Raw genomic sequence first — 20,306 nt, 5'->3', positions numbered from 1 at the left:
TACTGAAAAAGATCATCTCATTGTTGCCCTGGTCACCCTTGACACACGAATTTTGACTTTGCTGCTTTAACCCAGAATCCTCTTTGATTTTGAATCATCACTTAATTAAAATTTAAGTTCCTGCCGTGGGCTGCCAAGATGAACTGAAGTCAGTGCTGAAGAAGGATGCCTCCCCTGTGCGTAGCTATTACGGCAAGGACATGTAAAACATGTTCTGAAATGGCTTTTGCTGATGGAAAGTACATGTCGTTTCAATGCATTGCTTGATCAGTCAGTTGACTTATTTTGGCCACCTTTGTTTTAAATGGCTCACAGGAATGTTTTCCTACTCATCTGTCCAAAAGTTTTCCCCTATTTATATTGTTTTCCCTCTCCTCTGTTTTATCTAATTTCTCCTAGCCATAGTTAGCCCCTGCTAAGGTTTTCCTTCCCCTATTACGCTGGGTTTTACTACTTCTGAAAATTGTAGCTATTATATTGATACGGAATTCCTGTTGGTTTCTTTTAAATTTTGGTTTCTTTTAAATTTTCTTTAATTTTTAAGATCATAATTTATTATCATAGCAGCATGTAAGGAGCATTTATCAGCCTACCTTTTAGGATGCCTCCTTTCTTCTCCTTTTGTGGTGATAACCTCTAATTATCTGATTCCCTTTAATCACTTTTATTAACATTTTTACTTTTTTTTTTCTGTTGAACTCTTCACAGCTGTTTGTGTTTCTCTTTAATGAACCCTCTACTCTTCATTCTCTGTATGTAGGTGGTTAGTAAGTGCTTGTAGTAGTGCTTCCTGCAGTTGGAACATGGAGTAAGCTCTGAGTTTCCTGCTTAGCCAAAAGTCACTTTTTGACCGTTCAGTTAGCATGAGCGGAGGGTGCCCAGTGCCCTTTGCAGAAGGGAGGATCTTAGGAAGTTTTCAGTCCGAGCAGAGAAGACTGGTGAAGAGAGTGAACAGGGAGCTCTTAGGGGTGGCATGGCTGCACCTAAGCTTCAGGGAGTCCATGTGATGTTAGGGTTATTCATGTGCTAATATTATGTATTATTTTCTTTTTGACCATGGGAATTTCTAAGGAAAAGGCACCACTTCCCAGAGTGATGGCTTAATCTGCCCATTATTCCTGCTAGTTTTGTTTTTTCATTTGAGTACAATCTCTTCCTACCTCAGTCTTGTCACTTAACAACATCTGGTAAAAGAAACATTAAGGAGAGAAAAACTAATGCGTTCATACGTGGGCAACAAAATAATTAATTTGCATTTTACATTTCCTTTATATTAGTCATACATTTTTTTCACTTTCCTAAATGCACATTTCAGAAAGGATGTTTTAAGTCATTTGTTAGTTCTGTTTGAATTATTTGTATATATTATTTGTCCTTCCAAAGGGCAAAGCTTTTTCAGTCCTGGAACAGTAATGTCATCATCCAGATGCCCTATTATGTAGCAAATAGGCAGAAAAAAAGGCTGCTGTGATGCAGAACAGGCTTTGCTATGAATTAGTTGCTTGACTATATTGCATATCCAAAATCATGTGAAATGCACTGATTTAAAAAAAAAAAGAGATTAAATTAGATTAAATAAGTGGATGAAAAAATGGATTTGGCAGAAGGTTGGGAAATAAACAGGGTGGTATGCTGGAAAAGAATGTAATTTTGCATTCTGTCAGCTCTGCAAATCCTGTGTCAGTGTACTGTCCTCCCAGACTTTTAAGCCATTGCACTGGAGCTGAGGAATCTTCCCCTTCAGTTTTTCTTTTGCACTACATAATTCAAGTTTTTGCTAGTGCTCTAAAATTTGTTTTCTGGAAATTTCATGGTAATATATGGCTGGTTTTGTGAGCTGGGTCCTCCGTATTTAGTATGATAGTTGGCACTGATCTTTCTGTGTTGTCGTCATGCTATGCTGTGTTTGCCTGAATTTGCTGTCCAGCAGTTGAAAGGAGATAGCGGTTCTCTGAGGTAGTTCCAGGCTCATCCAGAACTCACAGGAATCTCCCATTTTATCTGGGGATCTGTTTCAGTTGTATGGCACAACTCTATTTTTGGGTGTATACTGTGAGGAACACTCCTGTTTGCCAGATTGTGCCATGTTTAGTAAACACATTAGATCTTCTGTGTGCTAGAAACAGGTGTTTTTACAGTAAATAATAATGTCCTACTGTTTTTACCCTATTCGTTGTCATCCTTGTGTCCACCTTCCAATAATACTTACCTTTGCCTGTTTTTCCACTCTTTGGAGCAAGAGTTGGATATAATAGATACCTAGTGAGACATGAGGGATAGATCTTGTGATAGATTCACTGGTAGACCTTGCTCTGACCTAGCGGGCACATTCAGTGAACTTAAACTGGGAGAAAGAGTTGCTACTTTAGGGCCCGAACACAGGCAGCCATCCCTCCGCATCTCGAGTGCGTACTACAGACAAATGCCGCGCTCCGTTTTCAGTTAACCCATCTTAGATCCCAGGTTTTGCAGGTGTGAGAGCACAGGGCTATTACTCTGTGTGTGAGCTGAAACACCAGTTTGCTAGAGATGGTGAAGATCGAAGACGACAAGTGCTTCTGCAGCGTGTGTATTGGTTCTGCACCACAAACTTGTTATCTTGGTCGTGGGACGTCCACTTCAGGAGAAGGCACTGCTGTTTCAGCACTCGGCTTATCTCTTAGCTAGTCTGAAAGGAATTACTGTACAGAGAAAGAGCACCATGTTAAAAGCAACAAAACCCCTGGGGAGGTTATTTGATTTGGACCCTTAGCTTTTGTGCGTATGTATTCTTCTAGCAGTTAACAGTGGTTTTGGCATTGCTGAGGCACAGAGGGAGATAAGCTAAAGGGGACATAGGACAGATGACCTGTCTCTAATAATTCAGTGATGGACAGCAAAAGAAGATGATCCTGTTGTTATAGTGTACAATCTTGAGTATTACATCAGTAATGAAAATAATTGAATACTAAAAATTGTATTCATGACAACTTACACAATGAAAAATGTGAATGCTAATTTAATTCAGTAAGTGCACTCATTAGCTTTTGGTAATTGTGGGGGTAGTATTTCTGTTTCTCATAGTATTAGCATCAAAATGTGAAACTCTTCTTCCAGCACTCAGTGTTACTAACTACCTCTAACCACCCATGATAATAGGGACTTGGACCGATTCTCTGCAACGTAATTCAGAACCACTTTGAGAACACCACTTTATACAGTAAAAGGAAAATTGCAATGGGAGCCAGAGAGCATCATTGCAACAATTGAGCATTTCGTATCTCTTAAGCTCTTCTTCCACCTGTGCTTTAAAGTGTATGAAGTGTGTCTTTTATGAAGGAAGCTCCCATTTTTCTAAATCAATCCCCAGACAATCAAAGCTGTAAAATGTTTTCATTTTCTTTCTTTTCCCCCTTGTTAAAACCACAGAAACACCAACCTCTAAGGAATGAGATAATGGTTGTACTACCCAGACTTTTACACTAAACAAAACCTAGAGGTATATGAATGGCAGTAGACTAGGAGACTGCATGTGTGAGAAAGACTGGCATCCGTGGTGCATGGTGTGCTTCTGACTGGCGCTTGTGGCTCCTGCCCATCCTCCATTTTTCTGACTTGCACGGTGTGTCGAGTGTTGTGTTTTTACAGCATGTGGATTTACTTGTAGCTGTGTGGACAAGGAATGGATGCAATGTTTGTTGCACAGAACGGTCAAGGGGACAGTGGAAAAATACCTGTATTTGTTACTCATGTTATAAGGGCTTTTCTCTATTGCAGGTCCTTCAGTAGCATTTCTGCGACTCCCCATGTGATGATTCAATTTTAGTGGCTAGAAGTAGGCCTGATACCGTTCTGTTTCATCTACTTACTTTCACTTCCAGCAACCTGACATTCCCATCCCACATCAGGCATGATCCTAAGTCATAAACCAGTAAAAAAAACTTACGTAGTTCTATACCTTTCCCAAGAATGTCCCCAGTCTTTGTAACAAATCTGTCAAAATCTACCTGTTGGTTTCATATGGAACTATAAGAAGTTCAGCATAAAAGATACTCCAAGAAATGTTTTTCTCCCTTTTAAAGAAAAAGAAAGAAATGAGATAATTTTCCTTGTGCTAGAAAACAGCTCCCTGTAGACTGGTTTTCGGCATCTGTAAGTTTTCCACTGGGACATTATATTGCTGTGCAAAGTAACACAGAAAAACAAAAATCCAGAAATAAACCTCTTATACAGGGACTGTAGTTATTTTCATTTCACCAAAATCCAAAATTAGTCCTCAACCAATAATGACTTCTTGGGGTTTTGTTATATAAATAGGTGCTAGCTCCAGTGATATATTATGAATTGTATCACACACTCCAGAATAAAATTTGGGGTTTTTTTTTGTTTAAAAAACATTTTTGTTAGAAATGACAGTTTGTCAAATAACTAGATAATAGTATAGATAATCTAAAAAAAAAAAACCAAACCCCACCAGCCCAACAACCCCTCCAATCAGAATTGGCTTTATATTCTTGAGTCATAAATAATTTTCTTCAGTAAGATGTATTTGCTTGTAAAGTATTTAAAGAGTGCCAACTTCACAGTATAGGTGCTTGCAGGAACAGGGTAGTGGTATTTGCACCTGACTGTGTCTAATAGGTACATAGGCATGTGCTCACATTTATTAGTGACTGCTGGCATTTTTACCAACAGCAGCACTGTAAAATAAGACTTTCTGTGAGGAACTCTTAGGTAGCAGTTGTTGGTTTAATTGATAAATTATCTTGGCATGATTTGGCGCTTCACATGGGAGAAAGGCTTTTTCTAACTGTACATCTTGAGAAAGAGCTATATTTACATACGTAGTTGGTTACGTATGTGGAACATAACCAAAGGAATTTTGGTGGGTTTTGTATCTAATCCTTTTTTCCTGATTTTTCAGCTTCCTAGTTAGCTTCATGGTGGATGCTCGTGGGGGTGCCATGAGAGGTTGCAGACATAACGGACTGAGAATCATTATTCCTCCGCGGAAGTGCACTGCTCCAACACGAGTGACTTGCCGGTTGGTGAAACGCCACCGACTGGCCACCATGCCTCCCATGGTGGAAGGCGAAGGTCTGGCCAGCCGCCTGATTGAAGTTGGACCTTCTGGTGCTCAGTTTCTTGGGTAAGGGGTGCCAGATGGCCGAAACAAAAATGTTGCGTTCTCATCTGTTTGCAAGTTGCACTGAAACGGTTCCTTTTTCAAGACTTGAACAGAAAAAGATGTTTGTAACCTATAGTAACAGACTGGTCGTGTGAAATACAAATCAGTTGTTAGTTAACAACTGACAAAGCTTTTACGCCTTTTCCTTTGAAAACAGATATTCTAACCACTGGCGCTAAGGTTAATGTGCTTCCTTGGATATAATTATTACTCAGTGTTGTGATATTATAGTGGGCAAAAACCCCTTTGCAGCCAGAAAAGGCAATTCAGTTCATACTATGTTTAAATAATCTACGTATAAGGCATGAATAGCACAGCACTGATCTAAAGCCCAAATGTAAAGCCTGCTACATTACCACACGAGTTATAGCTGCTTCCTTAGAGACTTGTGTTTTGTTGTTTTATCAGTACTTTGAACTATCCGGGAAGCACAGTGCCTTTGATTTTTCTGGGGTTGAAATTGCTCAATGAAGCAATAGGACAACCCTAGAATTTTTTGGCCATTTCTTTTGTCCTATGCTGCAAAACCCATAGAAAGATCAGATTTGTGTCTGCTGCTGAGCTTGTTTTAGTGATTTTCAGGTGAAAGCAGCAGTTATCCACATTTTTTTTTTTAATTTGTTTTACCAACTGTTCTCCCCATCAACTGTGGCATCCAAAAGTGGATGATTGAAGGAACCCCTTCTAATACAATAAATAGCTTCATTCTGAAGTTGAAAACAAAGTGACTCTGTAAACAGCAATAGTTTAAATCCATTTTGAAACAAGTTGCTTGCTTTAAAATCCTATTATAAAAGGCAGTCATCAGAGCCACTATCTTCATTAGTGCTTTTTCTAAAACATTGAGCTTAGGGAGAGAAAAAAGTTGATTGGTAGATTTTAACTGCCCACTGCTTTTATATGGAGTGTGAAAGGAGAACCCAAGACATGTTTTGGCTGCTTCACTGTTTCTCTAATTTAGTAAAAAAGCAAGAGTAGTTCTGAACCACTGAGAACGAGATGCTAAAAGCAAGCCAACCATTCCTTTTGACAGACAGGATACCGCTTAATGTCACAAGAAACAGCAAACAAGCTGCCTTATCAGATGCTTTGTACCACTTACTATTTTCACATCTTGGTCACTTTTAAAGAGAAGCAGAAAGATATCTAAAGAGCAGAAGAAATACTGTGCTGTCACATTCAGTCTTCCCATTATCTGTGTCACACACAAACTGACCTCAAGTATGTCTCCTATTTTCTTTTTAATGGTTTCTTTATCTAATGAGAATGTCTCACCTGAAAGAACAGGATATAGCTCAGTTTTATTCACCCTCAGATATTCGTGCCCTTCCTGCAAGCGTTATTCTAGGTGTTGTACTGGCAGTGAAATAAGAAAATTACCGTAGTGTTTGCAGAGGTGCATTCTGTGGTCCGAATCCTGTTCCCAAGGAGTTCACTGCCAAGACTTCCATTGTCTTCCCAGAACAAAGAAAATATCCTAAAATAAAAAAAACTAATTTTGCTGATTTCGACCACCAAATTGTCATCATTAGGACGGAACCTTATTCAGTGTACAGCCTAATTCCACTCTGTGGACCAGACAGTGGCACTGGCGTTCTGGCACAAAAAATACATAAAGTTTATTTATGTTCTTTCTTTCACTGCTGCTTTGGATGTACTCAGTAAACTTCATCTGCCTACGGCTCCTCCCCCACTTAATGAGGGAGAAAGCTTGGTCAGCCGAATCCTTCAGCTGGGGCCTCCTGGGACCAAATTCCTTGGGTAGGAGAGACTTGAAACAAATTGATGGATGCTGACCTCCCCATTCTTCTCCTCCTTCTGCAATATGATTTTTTTATGTCATTATGCCCATGATATTGTCCCTTTCTATCATTTGAAATTTTGTACACCTAACCCTTAGTGGACCATTTTTCCACCCTTGTGGTATATGTGGTTTTGTTTTGGTGGTATGTTTGTATCTTTTTCTTAAAGTACTGTGGCCTTCATTTTTGTTTTGGCATGAAATCTTTCTAGTTATGTGCTTGATGTCTGTAGCAAAGCAACCTGGATTGGGATAAAAAAGGAATCTACTGTAAATTTTAATATTTTTTTTTATCAAGGACTAATCAGTAAGTTTTATGTTGGACACCACCAGTATAATAGAATACATGACATTTACTATGTACGTGGTAACCTGTGTGAGTACTCTAATTAGAGAAGTGTATATACAAATATATTTCTACTTTCTCTCTTATTTTTAAGAGTATGTATGTATATGTATATATAAATATAGATATATTATATGTACACATATGTGTTGTGTATGTGCGTGTGTACATGTATATATATGGATGCATACATTGCACATATATTGACATCTGCTTGTAAGGCAACAAGGCAAATTCTTATCTCCTATACTTAACTAGAAACCCAGATGCTCTCCTCAGACCTCCTTTATCTTTCCCAGCGTGTAAATCAGAAATAATTTCGTTGGAATATATAGAACTGCAGTGAAGTAAAATTGGCACAGCACACAGTTGCCCACTGATTGCAATGAAATTATTCTGATTTGCACAAGTATAAGTGAGATCAGAATTTGCCCCAGTGTTCATACACGTTACAGTAGATTCTCTTTGAAATGAAGTTGCTAAGGTTAACCCAGACAGTAGTGACAACGATAATGAGTGTGAGTTTTTTATGAACTTGCAAACCAATTACCAAATTTCTAGCTAAGCACTATTGTCTTACCAAATATCATTCACACTGTGGAAAGAGGTGAATGCACTTTTTTAATCTGTCCTTCAGGATTTACTGTGTCCCTGTAAAAATCTAATATGTGTTAGTGACGTACTAGTTTAGGATTGTGCCAAAGTATTCCAGAGAAATAGGTAGAATTCCAGGTCACTTTGTAGCAGACTGAATAGAGTTGCTGTTAATCCTGTTTCTTCCTCTCTCCCGTGTGCATTTAATGCGCTGTGTTGCTGTGCCAGGCCTGTGATTGTGGAGATTCCCCATTTTGCTGCTCTGCGTGGGAAAGAGAGAGAGCTGGTGATCCTGCGCAGTGAGAACGGGGACAGCTGGAAGGAGCATTTCTGTGAATACACTGAGGATGAACTCAATGAAATCTTGAATGGGATGGATGAAGGTACCCAGTGTGACTTTCTCATTTTTTTTCTCTACTCCTGCATTACTTCTGTAACTGGAGGTAATAGCATTTTACCATTTATTCTATTTAGCACCTTATGTTTGGTCTGCCCTGAGACTTTCTGACACTACATTCTCCAGATACTTCATTTCAGTCATGCTGCAGCGTAATCAAGGTCTCAGTACAGTAGCCAGCAGAAGCAGTGTGTGCTTGTGCTTACTTCCCTCGCATGGTCTGCTGAAGTAGTGGCACAAACCAAAATCTACCATAATCACGAAGTTGAGGATAGATGCTAGACATGTTTTCCACTGCTCCTTTTCATGGTTTTAAACGAAAAGCTTCCCTAGCAAACATCTTTCCAAAACAAGGCAATTACCATACTGATCCTTTCCAAGCAGCTACATGTGTGGGAGGAAATGTCAGTCATGGGAGCTCTTGCTTTCTGAGAGAGCAGAATGGCCTTGGGCTGTCTAGAATCTGCAGAATTGATTATTAATTTTGATAGCTTTTAAAAGGTACAACAACAAAAAACCCCAAACAAACAACCCCCTCCCCCCCCAAAAAAAACCCACCAAAAACCAAAACCCAAACAACAGACAAAAAAAACCAAGCCAACTCACATACTTAGAGCTGAACTCATACTTTGATACCTTTTTAATTTGGAGTTTAGTTTTCTTGACAGTACTCCAGGCCATAGTGTAAACATGTGAATCAGAAAGTGGCTTGGATCAATCCTTTTGCTTGTTTGCCTGCTGATTCTGGGGATGTTGTCAACATGTTCTGAGTTTGCTGTCTTAAGCTCCCTTCATGCAGTTGTTCTGTCTGTCTGTCTGTTCCTTTCTTGATTTCTCTGTTTTCGCTGAACTTAAAATACTGGGGTATGTTTCCTTTTCCCTTTTGATATCTAGACAAAATACTTCTGTAAGTTGCAGTTAAACTGTGAAAAACTTGAATACATCTTAATTTCGCTACAAAATTCTTGTCTTCTGACTATCTTCTCTTTTGGCCTCAGTACTTGACACTCCAGAGGAGCTTGAGAAGAAACGCATCTGCCGCATCATCACCCGAGATTTCCCTCAGTACTTTGCAGTGGTATCCCGAATCAAGCAGGACAGCAACCTTATCGGACCCGAGGGAGGTGTGCTGAGCAGCACCGTTGTACCACAGGTGCAGGCAGTCTTCCCAGAAGGGGCTCTAACCAAACGGATTCGCGTTGGCCTCCAGGTATGATGAAACAATTACAAGGCTCATCTTGTTTTTTTAGTGTAAAATCACCTTCTTTGAATGGAGAACCATCGTATTCTGCTTATCATGGTCTATGGTGTTTAGAATTTTCTAGTCACAGCAATTAAAAAAGAAAAAAGACCCACCAACCAAAAAACCTATGCAAAAGTCAAAGCAATTGGTAAAGCTTTGAGTATTCCAGTTAATTCAGATTCCTTTCTGTTAACTGTCCATATGATCTTGGGAAAAGCACCTAATCTAGTGATGATATTAGCATAAGTCATAGAACAATTATTAAATACTTCTTATGAAAGGTGTCAGAGAAGCACAAAGTTCTGTAATCACTAGGTCAAATGTACAGATTCTCAGCATGAAGTAAACCAGCCTAACAGTTCACCACTGACAGAGGAGGAAGTCTTCCCTCTACCTCCATCCCCTCCTCCTGCTGCACGCAACCACAGCTTACCATGGCCAGGAGACTGTCCTTGTTGAACCCCGCTGTGAACAGCTGAATAGCTTACAAAAATAGCTCAGAGCTTGTTCTAAGGGGAAAAAAAAAGATGACAGGGGAATCAATTGCTACTGGTTAAGTGAATTAAATTAATGCTGTAAAAGGCCTGACAAGCAGCAGCAAAAAGAGCATAGGAAGAGGAGGAAGGGAAAAAAGGGAGGTCTTGCCTTCTCACTGGCAGTCAGCTCTTCTGGCTGCAGATTTTCTTGGGAAATTATGCCATGTAGTGTAAAAACGTAAGGGTTTCATGGCAATATACAGACCCAGGTCTTTACATACTCATTAAACTCTTAACTATTCTGTTACTGTCTTTTGCTTTGGAAAGGCTCAACCTATGCACACTGAACTTATAAAGAAGATTTTAGGCAACAAGGCTACCTTCAGTCCTATAGTCACGCTAGAGCCCAGGAGAAGGAAGTTCCATAAACCCATCACGATGACGATTCCTGTCCCCAAGGCCTCCAGTGACGGGATCATGAATGGTTATGGAGGCGACACACCCACTTTAAGGTTACTATGCAGCATAACAGGTAGGATGCAAGTACTGGAGCTTTCTATGTGCACCTTGAAATTGTCATAGAATCATAGAATCACAGAACGGTTTGGGCTGGAAGGGACCTTAAAGACCATCTAGTTCCAACCCCCCTGCCATGGGCAGGGACACCTTCCACTAGACCAGGTTGCTCAAAGCCTCATCCAGCCTGGCCTTGAACACTGCCAGGGATGGGGCATCCACAACATCTCTGGGCAACCTGTTCCAGTGCCTCACCACCCTCTCCAGGAAGAACTTCTTCCTGATATCTAATCTAAACCTCCCCACTTTCAATTTAAACCCGTTACCCCTTGTGCTGTCACTACAGGCCCTTGTAAAAAGTCCTCTCCAGCTTCCTAGCTTCCTACCTTCCTTGTAGGCCCCCCAGCTTCCTTGTAGGCCCAAATTGTCAGTCATTGTGGGCTGAATATGTTACACTGATTATACACATGGAAAGCTTGGTGAAAACCTGACTGGGATGAGGGGCTGTGAAAATAAATTACTTTCCAACAATTACGTTATAGCAGAAACAACATTTGTTGTTTGGACTAACAACAGATGTGTAACATAATCGTAGATTTTGGGGTTGGGGTTTTTTTTTGTTTTGCATTTTCCTTACAGTTTCTTGAAAACCAGCATACCTCTGCCTAGCAAAGTGTGGTATAGACATAATGTTGCACTGTGATTGAAAGGAAAATATTGGAGTTAAACACTTCATAATTGCTATAACTCCAAAGTGATTAGCATCTCGTTCAGTCTCAATTAAGAGGCAGAAATGAGCTACATGCATTTATTCTGTTTAGAAGTTAGCATCTTTCTTAATTTTCAAACTGATTTCATATACCAACCCAATGCGAGATGCATTACACCTTGAGATGTGCCAGTGGCTTGTTCCGGACAAGAGACGCTTTTCTATTTCTTGATGCAGAGGTGTTAGGTAGCTGCTGAAGTACCAGAAGCAATATCTGGTCTACGGAGAAGTATTTGAATTTCCAAGAGAGTGAAATAATATTTATTTAAATAGAGAGGAATTGTCTCCTCTATCGAGACAAATTTGAGTTTCTTGGAGGGACAGTAAACCTGCAGGGATCCTCTGGAAAACTTCAGAAGGGAAATTGGTTCCAAGAATGCTTTACCAAAAGGAGAAAGGAGGTGTTTCCTGAACGCTAGCAGACCTTTATAGATACGACTTGATTCAAGGTTTGCACAAAGACTCCGCTGCATTGTCAAATGGATGTCTATCCGTCAGCTGTATAGGAGAGGCGGGACAGACACATCCTGACTTGGCGCTTGTTATTCATAGCTTTTTCTTTAGTTCTTCCTACATGTTTTATAAATATTTGTAACTGCAATTAGAAATAAACACTTCTATTTCTGTTTTCTGTAAGCCCAGTGTGATTTTAAGGTAACTGGAAAACAACTGGACGTTCTTCACCAAAAGGGGAGGCAGGGATGTATATGTGTGTTGAAAACCTTGAAAACCTTGAAAACACAGCTTCAGGGTGTTTTGTGCCCACGCTTCCAGCTGCATGGGCCAAATAGGAAGCTGGCAACACCTGTGACAAAGGGCTGAAACATTTAATGGACAAATAGGAATCCAGGAAGCTGTCTGTTGTACAGCACGATCCGGAGGTGCACATTTCAGCTGCACGATCTTCCAGGGATCTTGTCAGACACAGGTTGTTTCATAGGCTTTCAGAGCAGCGTGCAAAAGAAATTTCTCAGTTACGTACATACTGGACCTGAGGCATTGAATTATTTGAAAAAGAAGTAGATGATAGAAATCATAAATTGTAGTTGTGAGTATTAGCAACATTGTAACTGTTTCCCAAGAGTAACAATATAGGCTGAACGGCCCTATATCTGAGCCAATTTAGCCCTGCATGTGTGAATAGCGTAGAATGAACAAAAAGTAATTTCTAATAAATCACATTTCTTCCCCCCAACATTCTAGTCTCTTTTAACAGGAGCTGTGCTACAGGACTCATCAATTGAAAATCATCTGAACACTTCACCTTGTCAGGGGAAACCCATGCAATGCTACTAGCGTTAGTGGAATAACGTGAATTTAGGGAGAAGGCATGTCAGGGATTATTACTGGTTTTATATTGATTAAAAACTCTGAAGAATCTAAAATATTTCTTAGAACATGAAAGTTGCAGACTTCTTTGGTTTTTAATTTTTTTAAAAACCTCTTGTCATTTCAGGAGGAACCACCCCTGCCCAGTGGGAAGACATCACTGGAACAACACCACTGACATTTGTTAATGAATGTGTCTCCTTCACAACAAATGTGTCTGCCAGGTACCTCTACAATAAACCATGTGTTTTACAGTGTTACTTTCAAGTGCATATCTTGTTCAATCAAGTATTTGTTTTAAACTATTTTATTTTAGTTTGTTTAGTTTATTTTCTTTAGTTTTTAGTGCTGTGAACCAATTGGTGAGGTGTTTTGGAAGCCCCTAGCCTCCTAGCCCAGACAGACGATGCACAAGGACAGACGATGTACAAGGACTGTAAGCACTACAGTCCTTAGGGAGAAAATGATGTTCTTGTCATTTTTATCTCAACCAGTAGTCCTTTGTACTCAGCACCTACTATGATCCAAGAAGTTAATGACATATTGTATTTTTCCAAAATCCTAATCTGAGGGACATGTCAATTTTCAGATAGTTAGGAAAAAATCTGGTTTTGTTAAGAATACCCCTTCTCTCCCAGATGAAGAAATATGCAAATTTCCATGGAAACAGAAATCCCTTATTTGGGTAGCTCATTATACATCTTATAAATCATGTTACTTCCAGAATGTCCAGCAAAGGAGAAATCAAGCAGAAAAGCCTGCAAGTGTACCAAATTGTGATCTAGAAGAATCTCGTCCAACCATCTGTTCTTGGGATGAGATTCAACTGCTGGCTTTCTGAATACAGAACTGCATATTATAATTAAAAAAACCCCACACCACAACCAAACTATGTTTCTCTGTATTTTAGTGTGTGTACTGTCCATGATTTGTATCAGAGATATGCTCAAAAATCTCCTTCTTTGTAACAGGAGGTGCAGTCCCTGACCTGGAAAGTATTAAATTTAGGGTGTGTCATCCAGCGAACAGTCTTGGATAACATGCCCATGAACACCAATGAATTTCCTTCTGTGCAAACATTGTGTCCAGAGCATTCGTTACTATTAGATTAGATTTGCTATTTAATGAAATCGTTTAGTGAATGTTAAAATGAGTTCAGCTCTTGCAGTCCAGTCGACAGTATAACTTTAACATCAGGTGAAATAGAGTATTATTTTTTTCTATACATCAGTTCAGAAATGGCTTTCTTCCCATTAAGTTGTACACTTTGCTTATGTACATTTCTTTTCAGTTCAATCAAACATTTTTCTTCAGCAGCAGAGCCCACAAGAGGGAGATTTTAAAATGTGTGTCAACTCTCATCTGCTACCTGCACTGTTCTGGTCAACAGCATAAATTAAAGATGAATTTAAGAACCAGATGTGGAGACTAGATGCATAGTTTGAGAGTTCAAAGTCTGTAAAATTGTGGAGTCTCCAGCAGGGCTATGTATGAAATACAGCCAGAATGAGAGTGACAGTTTATGGAACTACAATCCATATTAGTAGTGGATGCTTCCTAATCCTGATGATGGTGTTAAAATTGATTATTACTGCTAATGTTCTGTCATATAGGCGGGGTCCCATGTAGAGATTGTAATGGGTCCTACCTCTCAATAGTAGTTCAACAGACTACTTTAACCCAAACATGATTTTAAATGCTGGGATTTTTCATATATTTACAGCCAGAGAATTAATCATCACCTTTCCTGAAGGACAAGCTAACTTGAATTTCTTCACTTGTGCCCTGGTCTAAAAGTGTGTCTGCCCTTGTGCCCTGCTGAGAATCAGCTGATTCCTGACTGTTGGCTGTTCACAGTAACTCGTTTATGTCTAGTTAAATCATTAATGATGGAGAACAATTTTCCCATTCATAACACTAATTCTGTCCAAAATCAGTTTGGGAAAGAGACATATTTATCTAAAAATACATGTGAATTAAACTGCAGCCTTTGAGGCATAGCTGTTTTCCATTTCCTGAGCTGCAGCTTTTTAAAAAGTTTAGTATCTGTTTGAGCTTTTTAGCCCATGGTGTGTGACAGCAAATCATTTCAGCATATGGTGATTTCTCAGAGGATACAGCCGCTCCAGTCTGATTCCAGCATAGCATAATTCTCCCACACATGAAAAGTAAAGTATCCGTGTGCAGAGCCTTTACGTACCAAACATGCTTTCTCTTTCAAATGTCATCAGCCTGTTTTTTAACCAGCATGTTTGTTAAAGGTTCTAAAGATAAGCACAGCATGAAATTTGCTATTATTCAACTGCAGATGAGTAAGACCAGAGAAATCACACTTGAAAGGTATGCTTTGTGGGTTACAGTACCATGGAATCTACAGTAAGTAATAAGCCTCCTGTAGGTTGTATCAGCCTTTGAGGTGTCTTTGACCTCTCATGACTTCCGTCTCCATCCTACGGGTGTCAAACTCAAGCGTGCTTTCCACCCACACAGGGAATATTATTTAAAAGTAATGTCGTCAGCTTCACAGGGAAACTAAATGAAGTGGTATCTGAGAAAGAAGGCCATACGTGTCACTCCTTGTAAAATGCTTGGTGCGTTTCTGCTCTTACATTTTGGGAGTAGATGTAAAATTATTTTAAGTGAAAGTTGTTATCTTTGCAAAATACAATTCAGTTGCCTTGACAAAGGTATAAGGAAATTCTGTAAATTTTTATTACTGGGCAATGTTGTCCTGACCTGAATGGCCCAAAGAAAGGGTAAAAAAACTGTAGTTTTCAGTGAAGAGGAGGGTTTTTTTTGGCATAAGAGGAGCTGTTCTGGAAGTTCTAGACCTGAGTTGCAACATCCATGGTATGTCTTAAGTAGATTATATTAGCCAAATCAGACAACTTAGGACCTCACCCTGCAGTCTTAACGTATTTCTCTGTCATGATGGTACCTGAATGGGGTGGCAGGTCCTGGCTTCACACTGTGCAGAGGAAGTAATTTACTGCAGTAGTATTTGCCTGTTGCTTTGAACATGTTCATGTTTGACTTGTGTAATGTGGGAACGACTGGTGTAGAAGATTGAGTGTACACTTTAGAAAGACACTGTCATTAAAACTACACGTCCCAAACCACGATGAAAAGTGAGTCAGCAGTGATCACAGCCTCTGTGAGGCAAGGGTGGTAGGAATCAGCTGTCAACACATCTGCTTTCAGGGTCTTCAAAATAAAATATGGCTCAAATATAGAAGAATATATCCCACTGGTCTTCAATATACATAACAAAAGCTTAGCACAAAATCAGTGTTAGAATTCCCTGACCCAATTCCCATAAGAATAATTTCTGATTTTGCACGGTGTTACTCAGTGGACAAAATCATTTTCCTTTACCTAAAGACCCTCGGCTTTTGATGTTTTATGTAAAGAATGTACTGCTAATCTTAAGCTTGATGGTAGAAGAAAAACAAGTGTTTGGGGCAAGGCAGCTTTATATTTCACCTGTTAGAGATGGTGGTCCAAGAACAGACCAAAGGATTAGCAACACATGTCAAAAGCTGTTTCAGTCTCCTGTTCCTCATCAATAAAATTCAGGAAACCTTCCCAGCATCCCTGTCACATCAGAAGTTTGTACACGGTTCGTTAACACCCGAGTGTGTTATTCTCAGGTATAAGTGTGTCCCGCACCTAAAAAACAGGAAATTGTGCAATGCCTAGGAAGATTTCAGGGGGCTAAGGAGAAAAGGATGAAGTTGCCCACTCTGTAGTTTAATGATTTATCCATAACCTGGAAGAGAAATTAAATTATAGGCTTGGCACATGACTCGATACAAGCAATTTTAGTAGGATTTTTATGGGACAACATTCTCTTCTGAATCATCAGATGTTGAACAGCAACCAGCTGTCAAAAAGAACCTGTATTTCTCTAGATGAAGGGCACATACTGCAGAGTCACAGTTAGGGGGAAATCTGAACACTTCCAGTGCACCCTTGTGTTCTGCATAGAAATCAAATAATGACACGTGGTAAACAAGAACAAATCCAGAGATCTTTTGGGCAGCTCTAGAAGAATGGTGATAAGATCAATGACCATTTCAAATGTCAGTAGAAACTGTTGGAAGTGATGGAGAACAGAAACCACGGAGCTTATTCTGGAAGAGGTTTATTTCTTGGTAAAAGGCAGGAAAATTTGGTCACGTATAAAGAATCAGTTCAGATGAAAACAAAGTTTAGGTCATAGCCAACTTCTGAATAGAAGAAAAAACATTTATTTGATTAATTTGATGATACTGTGGTAAATTTTCAGAATTTCTTGATTTTGGTAAGCCATCAATAATTGTTTTAATATGATAAACATACTTCTAATACATATTTCATAAACACAACAAATATGAAAAGGTTCATATCTTTCAATCTTCAAAGAAGGCGCATGAGGCTGTCTGCCCCAGGACAAGTGAATTTCATAAAGCCTTTAAAAGCCAGTCCTGTACCTGGAAGCAAATAAGCTTTAAGCTGACTGAGATCATATCATAAGGGGAAACAATAGCCTGGAATTTGTGGAGCAGGAGGCTCTGTGAAGGGTTTGGATCTGCTATTTAGGAGAGTAAGTTCAGGTCCAAATGCTTGCTTTGTTGATTTTGCTTCATGCTCCTCATGCATAGAGGATACCATGGGCATTCTTTTAGGCTATTGTTCCCAAACGGTAACCATTGTTTTTACTTTATTCTGACTTGTCATACACAATTGGTGTGGTTACCTGCTAATGCTGCCAAGATGGCAAAAGACAGAATTTTCTTCCTTAAATCCTTCTGTGCTGAATACACAACTCTTCATTTTCTCTTACAGATTTTGGTTGATAGACTGTCGACAGACACAAGAATCTGTTACTTTTGCTTCCCAAGTGTACAGAGAGATTATCTGTGTCCCCTACATGGCCAAATTTGTGGTGTTTGCCAAATCGCATGATCCCATTGAAGCACGGTTAAGATGTTTTTGCATGACAGATGACAAGGTGGATAAAACTCTAGAACAACAAGAAAATTTTGCTGAAGTTGCCAGAAGCAGGGATGTAGAGGTACTGTACGAGAATCTTAAACAGTTTTCTCCATTTTGGTGGTGGACATGTTAAACAGTTGTACTTAGAAACTGGACTGCTTTTGTCCTAGGAAATCAGGTGATAAAATGAAGTTGGGGGTTGCCATTTAGTTCAGCAGTTTAAAGTTCTTTGTCTTCCTTTCCACACCTGTCAGGGTCAGCATTTCTTTAATTCAGACTGAGAACTAGAGTAGCAACTGCCAACTAAGTATTAGCAAATCTGTTTGAGATGGCTAGTCATGCAAGTAGGACACATTGCCCATGGCTTTATTAATCAAAATGCAATAGTTTGTAAGAATTTTGTGTAGCTTGTTTGGGGTGTGAAGTGCGTAATGAGACCAAAGTCTTGTCACTCTACAGCAGGCTGAGGGTAGTGGGTAAGTGCTGTAAATGGACTTTTCCCTCAGTTAGCCTAAAACTAATTTCTATGCATGCAGGCTAGCCCTAAATTCGATCTAATTACCTTATAGTCATTTCTGTGGTGGTCCACAGTGATCACTTAGTTTTAATTAGCCCTGTAGCAGACTGCCAGGAATTGAGTTTTTACCTTGAATTTTTTAGTTACTAACTTCCTCTTAGAGGAGTGTCTGAGTAAGTGAGTTTTGAGGGTGGTGTCCTTTGCCAAACTGTTATGTTCCTGAGCTTGGTACAAAGTGGATGTTGTGAGAAAAGGGGAGATGGACAAAGACAAAAAGGACAGGTAAACCTCAACTTGCAGTAACTCCATAAATGAACATCGCTAACCAAAAAGGCAGTCAACAGTAGTCAGATTTTGTCAGCATTTTTACATACCAAGAATTTAAACTAGCAGATTTGATAAATATTCTGCTTTACAAAAGAAAAACTAAATCTGTTGCTAAACAGGGAAAAGATTTCTTATGTGGAACTGCCTGCTAAATGCAGTTTTTCTGGCTCCGTCAGCTTCCTCAGAAGGGATGACAAATTGCAAGTGCTTTGAGTACATGATGTGGCCAGCAGGTCGAGGGAGGGGATTCTCTTCCGCTACTCTGCTCTTGTAGGACTCCACCTGCAGTTTTGCGTTCAGCTGTGGGACCCCCAACAGAAGAAGGACATCGACCATTTGGAGTGATTCTAGAGGAGGCCACGGAGATGCTCCGAGGGCTGGAGCCCCTCTGCTGTGGGGACAGGCTGAGAGAGTTGGGCTTGTTCAGCCTGGAGAAGAGAAGGCTCCGGGGAGACCTTATAGCACCTTCCAGTGCCTGAAGGGGCTGCAAGGAAGCTGGGGGGGACTTTTTACAAGGGCCTGTAGTGACAGGACAAGGGGTAATGGGTTTAAATTGAAAGTGGGGAGGTTTAGATTAGATATCAGGAAGAAGTTCTTCCTGGAGAGGGTGGTGAGGCACTGGGACAGGTTGCCCAGAGAAGCTGTGGATGCCCCCTCCCTGGAAGTGTTCCAGGCCAGGCTGGATGAGGCTTTGAGCACCCTGGTCTAGTGGAAGGTGTCCCTGCCCATGGCAGGGGGGTTAGAACTAGATGGTCTTTAAGGTCCCTTCCAACCCAAACCATTCTATGGTTCTACATGCGTGGCATATTATTGTGCTTTAGTATGGTCTCTTTTCCATGTGAAACCCACCCTTTAAAAAAATTTTTCCTGGAGCTCTGACAAGGATTTCTTGTACAGAGCAGCTAGATAAAATATGGGCTTATAAAACTGAATGGCAAGGCTGAATTTCTGGAAAGTAAGGATGAGATGTTAATGTATTGACAGTTTGAAGGTAACATGTCTAAAACTGGTAAGGTGATTTAGGCATGTGGAGGGGCCATAACAATAGCAATCCAAATATGTAGGCATTATGACTACATAGGCATTTCAGAGAGGCACTTACGTGAGGCCTGACTTTCAAAAGCTCTAGGCCTTTACAAATCCGACTGAAATAAATAGAATCTATTGATATACACTGTCTTTGCCTGCTGCAACATGTTGTAAGTAGATTAAACACATTAGTAACCCAATTTAGAAAGCTTTTGCCTTGGTAAAAAGGTCCTCTGCAACTTCATGATAGTCCCAAGCTGGCTTATTATCCTACCAGTCAAAATTTGGACTTTTGATTTGATTGCTGAGTAATATATTTCTTTGACTGTTGGGATGAGGCCAGGTTAGCAAAGTATGCTAAAATTAGACCAAATAAAAAAAATCCAAATTAAAATATAGATTGAGAATTTTCCCAGATTCTTGACAATGAATTCTCATTTTGTCATTTACAGTGTAATACTATTGTTACTGAATTAATGTATTCCAACTGGAATTTAATAATCTGAAATGTTTCCACAGATTTTAGGCAACTGTACATAACAAACCTTACAAAGGCTGACAAGTCCTAGCAATTTAAGAAATCGATCAAACTACTGCAGAATTATGTTTAATAAGAAATCCTAACCACTTCACTTTGATTAACTACTGCTTTGTTTCTTTTTCACTTCCAATAGGTATTAGAAGGAAAACCCATCTACGTTGACTGCTTTGGCAATTTGGTGCCGCTAACAAAGAGTGGGCAACATCATATATTCAGTTTTTTTGCCTTCAAGGAAAATAGACTTCCTCTGTTTGTTAAGGTAATGTTATATAATATT

The 20,306-nt window shown here is 39.7% G+C and overlaps 1 protein-coding gene across 1 annotated transcript in view; it reads left to right on the top strand.

Moving 5' to 3' along the window:
• Positions 1-20,288, top strand: part of ANK2 (ankyrin 2, neuronal) — a gene marked incomplete at its 3' end in the record, with an annotated part of 130,717 nt that extends 110,429 nt beyond the window's left edge. The window contains exons 28-35 of the mRNA XM_010153912.1: positions 4,904-5,128; positions 6,830-6,928; positions 8,137-8,291; positions 9,304-9,515; positions 10,352-10,556; positions 12,766-12,862; positions 17,466-17,694; positions 20,163-20,288. Of these exons, the coding sequence (XP_010152214.1) occupies positions 4,904-5,128; positions 6,830-6,928; positions 8,137-8,291; positions 9,304-9,515; positions 10,352-10,556; positions 12,766-12,862; positions 17,466-17,694; positions 20,163-20,288 (1,348 nt within the window). The remainder of the gene's footprint in view (positions 1-4,903; positions 5,129-6,829; positions 6,929-8,136; positions 8,292-9,303; positions 9,516-10,351; positions 10,557-12,765; positions 12,863-17,465; positions 17,695-20,162) is intronic.
• Positions 20,289-20,306: the final 18 nt, after the last annotated feature.

Source organism: Eurypyga helias, unplaced genomic scaffold (genome assembly GCF_000690775.1).
Source record: "Eurypyga helias isolate BGI_N326 unplaced genomic scaffold, ASM69077v1 scaffold6356, whole genome shotgun sequence".
Classification (NCBI taxonomy): domain Eukaryota; kingdom Metazoa; phylum Chordata; class Aves; order Eurypygiformes; family Eurypygidae; genus Eurypyga; species Eurypyga helias.
This window is presented reverse-complemented; position numbering and strand designations above follow the sequence as displayed.